Raw genomic sequence first — 3660 nt, 5'->3', positions numbered from 1 at the left:
CTCACAATAAAAGATTTCTTGGTTTCAGCGGAGATTGCGGCGTATTTGCCATCAAACACTTTCTTGGAGACATTCCCTTATCATATGCCATTGAGGACAACATTCAGTACTTCAGGGATAAATTATGCATCGACATTTTTTATGAGAATGTGTACCCTTGATGTTAGAACATTTATTTTGATTTCAATGACACACAATAGTATATTTCTCCTTAGTATTGTATATAAAAAATGTCGTTTCGATTAACAAAGTCCATTAATACACAAATATAAAGAGTAACAAAGTCCATTAATACACAAATAAAAAGAGTAACAAAGTCCATCAATACACAAATAAAAAGAGTAACAAAGACCATTAGTACCCAAATAAAACTTTTAACATTGATGCCATAAATTTCAAACACGAACTTTACAAGTTGCCCTATTATGGCCTAGACCTCCACAAGTGCTGCACTTGCATGGAACAACCAATTTATCTCCATTGGAAGGATGGCGTTTCGTCTTAGGCCTACCTTGTTTCTTCTTTGGATGACCAACCGGGTTTTTCTGCGCAGGTGTTCTCACTGTTATTGTCATAATGTCATGTGGAACAATCCACTCTTCCTCGTTACCAGTAGAATATATAGATTCTGTGTAAGAGGACCTCCATGTCTCAATTTTATAGTAATCTGAACACAGCGAATAAAAGTTCACCCCTCGCTTAAGGGATCCAGATAGTGCATGAGCACATGGGATACCAATAATCTGAAACACGCTGCATGTGCATGTCTTATTCAGGAGGTCGACTTCACCATTCAGCTCACCATCTAACACATGGAACTCATGCCTCCCTATTGCATAAGGAATCAAGAATCGAGCTTTCTCAGCCATACCCACCAAATTTTTCTCATAGGTCGGTGCAAGAGTTGTAGTTGTCTTCTCGCTAGTTTCTCTCCTATCACAAAACCAGGACTGTAGTGTGAAGCGAATAAATTCGACGAATGTAGTTATCGAAAAGCTTCTAGCGTCCTGGGTCTTATTGTTGAAACTTTCAGCGTAATTGCTTATCATTATATTATACCTAGTATCCAGGAAAACTAAAATTTAATAGTAACATACATTTAGAAGATTTCATAAATTAAAATACAATTGACAATGACATACCTATTTCCAGGAAAGTAAGCGCGGGACCACTTATCAAAACCCATTCCTTCTAGGTATTGAGCAATGGCTGGGTCTTTTGATTTGATTTTTTCGAAGTTAGGGTGGAACTCAGATTTCCTAAAAGCATATGCCGCATTATACATCAACACATGACAATGATCAGTCTTGAATTTAGCAACCACATTCATACTAATGTGGTGGTAGCAAGGACCGTGATAAGCATCGGGGAAAATAGTTTCCAAGGCATGTGTAATACTTGCATGCCTGTCAGATACAAACGCCAGGTCCTCGACTTCCCCAATCGCTTCCTTTAGCTTTGACATGAAATACTTCCAAGAATCATGATTCTCACTATCCACAATACCAAATGCAACTGGATATAGATGGTTATTTTCATCCAGCGCAACTGCACATAACATCTGCCCACTGTATTTTGTCTTTAAAAAGGTACTGTCCACACATAACACAGGACGACATGTACGAAACCCTCTTCTACTAACTCCGAGTGAGAAAAAGAAATATTTGAATCAATCTTCCTCAGTGACAAAATCTGTCAACGTCCCGGGATTTTTCTGTTGAAGCATGAACAGGTACGATGGTAACTTCTGGTAGGATGCTTCTAGTGTCCCTCTGACATAAGAAAGAGCCTTCTCTCGGCATCTCCAAGCTTTTCCATATGACAACTCAATGCCATAATCATTCTTAATGTCCTCTCTTATGTTGTTTGCCATGTACGCATTCGATCCAGTCTGATATTTTTTCTTTATGCAATGACCAATAACCCAAGGTGCAGCTTGGCGATGGCCTTTATGTCGGAGGTCAAGTGAGCAAGTGTGTTTGTTGGTGAAACGAGTTATCTTGAACATATCAGATTTAGGAATTCTCTTCCCCCTCAATCTCCACCCACAATCAGGATCCTTGCAAGTGATATACCAAACTTCAGTACCTGACTTCTTCACCACAAACTCGAAGTTCTGCTTCATTGCATACAAGTGTGCCTTCGTCTTCAACTCTAACTTGTTCTCAAAAACTTTCCCAACTTCTATTACTCCACAACTCACCCCAGATAACGTAGGGATAACATAAGAGGGGCATGGGATATCTTCAGCAGTATACGCTGGAGAACTCCATCTATTTCCATCATCTTCTGTAGTTGGACAACTGCTCTCTGATCCAGCAGTCCTCCATCCTTGGCTTTCTTGATGACTTGGCAATGGTCGTACATTTAAATTATCTACTTGAACCACATGTAGCATCGACAACTGATCCTCTGAGTTATCATCAGAACTACTGCACCCCTCAGCTCTTTCATCATCATCACCAAAAAGGGCAACTGGATCGTCATTGACATAAGGCTCATACTCATACCCATCATCATGCGGGAGATTTGATGGGGGGGAAAAGTTTCATTATGACTAGGACCTCCCATGCATACACTTGGCCCAGGAGCTGTTTGTGGAACGACCGTGCATGATTGATTATGATTTTCCATATTAACACTCGCTCTAGGAGATAGATCAATAAGAGCAATGTTCTTTGCAATCGAACTAACGCATAAAGGAACCCGATGTTTTAAGGACTTTGAATTTTCAAGAATAAGAGCACTAACTCCTTCATCATCTGTGATTTCAATGGGATCTACGCTAAAATCATTGCATGTAAACGGCACTTCAATCTTTAAGTCAAACAATAACCTATCCACTTTCAACTTTGAATACAACTTCTCCAATAATTCTATGTAACCAACATCAATTGGTACATGTATTATAGTGTTCGAACCAGCTTTGAAATTCCATTTTTCTCCTTCTGTTCCCAAACACCGTTGTAAGAAACAATTATATTAACTCTGGAACCTACAAATTTACAAAAAAAAAACATAAGAAAATTATAAAAATAAAGTGTAATCTATGAAGAATCGATGGTAAATCGATGATGTATCGATGCCTATGAAAATCTGTATTGTAGTTCAAAATTGATGCCACATCGATGACATTTCGATGCATCATCGATGCTGATGGTTGCCATTTCGATGCGATACCATTTCGATGCCACATCGATGTCTTATTGACACTGAACCAAATAAACATATATGGCATCGATTCAACATCGATACATCATCGATACCAGCATCGAAATTAGATATTTGCCTCAGTATCGAAATGGCATCGATGTACCATCGAAATGCCATCGATGCTGATGGTTGCCCTATGTATGCGATTCAATTTCGATGCCACATCGATGCCACATTGACGCTAAAACAAATAAACATATATGGCATCGATGGCATTTCGATACACCATCGATATTACATCGATACTAACGTCGAAATTTGCCTCAGCATCGATATGGCATCGATGTGGCATCGATGCTGATGGTTGCCCTATGTATGCGATTCAATTTCGATGTAATATCGATGCCACATCGATGCCATATCGACGCTGAACCAAATCAACATATATGTCATCGATTCAACATCGATACACCATCGATATTACATCGAAAATATCATCTAATTTAG

At 39.0% G+C, this 3660-nt stretch overlaps 1 protein-coding gene across 1 annotated transcript; it reads right to left on the bottom strand.

The window, feature by feature from the left end:
* Positions 1-395: 395 nt before the first annotated feature.
* Positions 396-2398, bottom strand: LOC133799538 (uncharacterized). The gene is made up of 3 exons (XM_062237548.1): positions 2089-2398; positions 1143-1548; positions 396-1059 (listed from the first exon to the last, which is right to left on the bottom strand). Exons 1-3 carry the CDS (start codon positions 2396-2398, stop codon positions 396-398), a joined length of 1380 nt encoding a protein of 459 aa, XP_062093532.1.
* Positions 2399-3660: the final 1262 nt, after the last annotated feature.

Source organism: Humulus lupulus, chromosome 9 (assembly GCF_963169125.1).
Source record: "Humulus lupulus chromosome 9, drHumLupu1.1, whole genome shotgun sequence".
NCBI classification, from domain to species: Eukaryota; Viridiplantae; Streptophyta; class Magnoliopsida; order Rosales; family Cannabaceae; genus Humulus; species Humulus lupulus.
The sequence above is the reverse complement of the archived record's forward strand: the minus strand, read 5'-3'. Positions and strand labels throughout refer to the sequence as shown.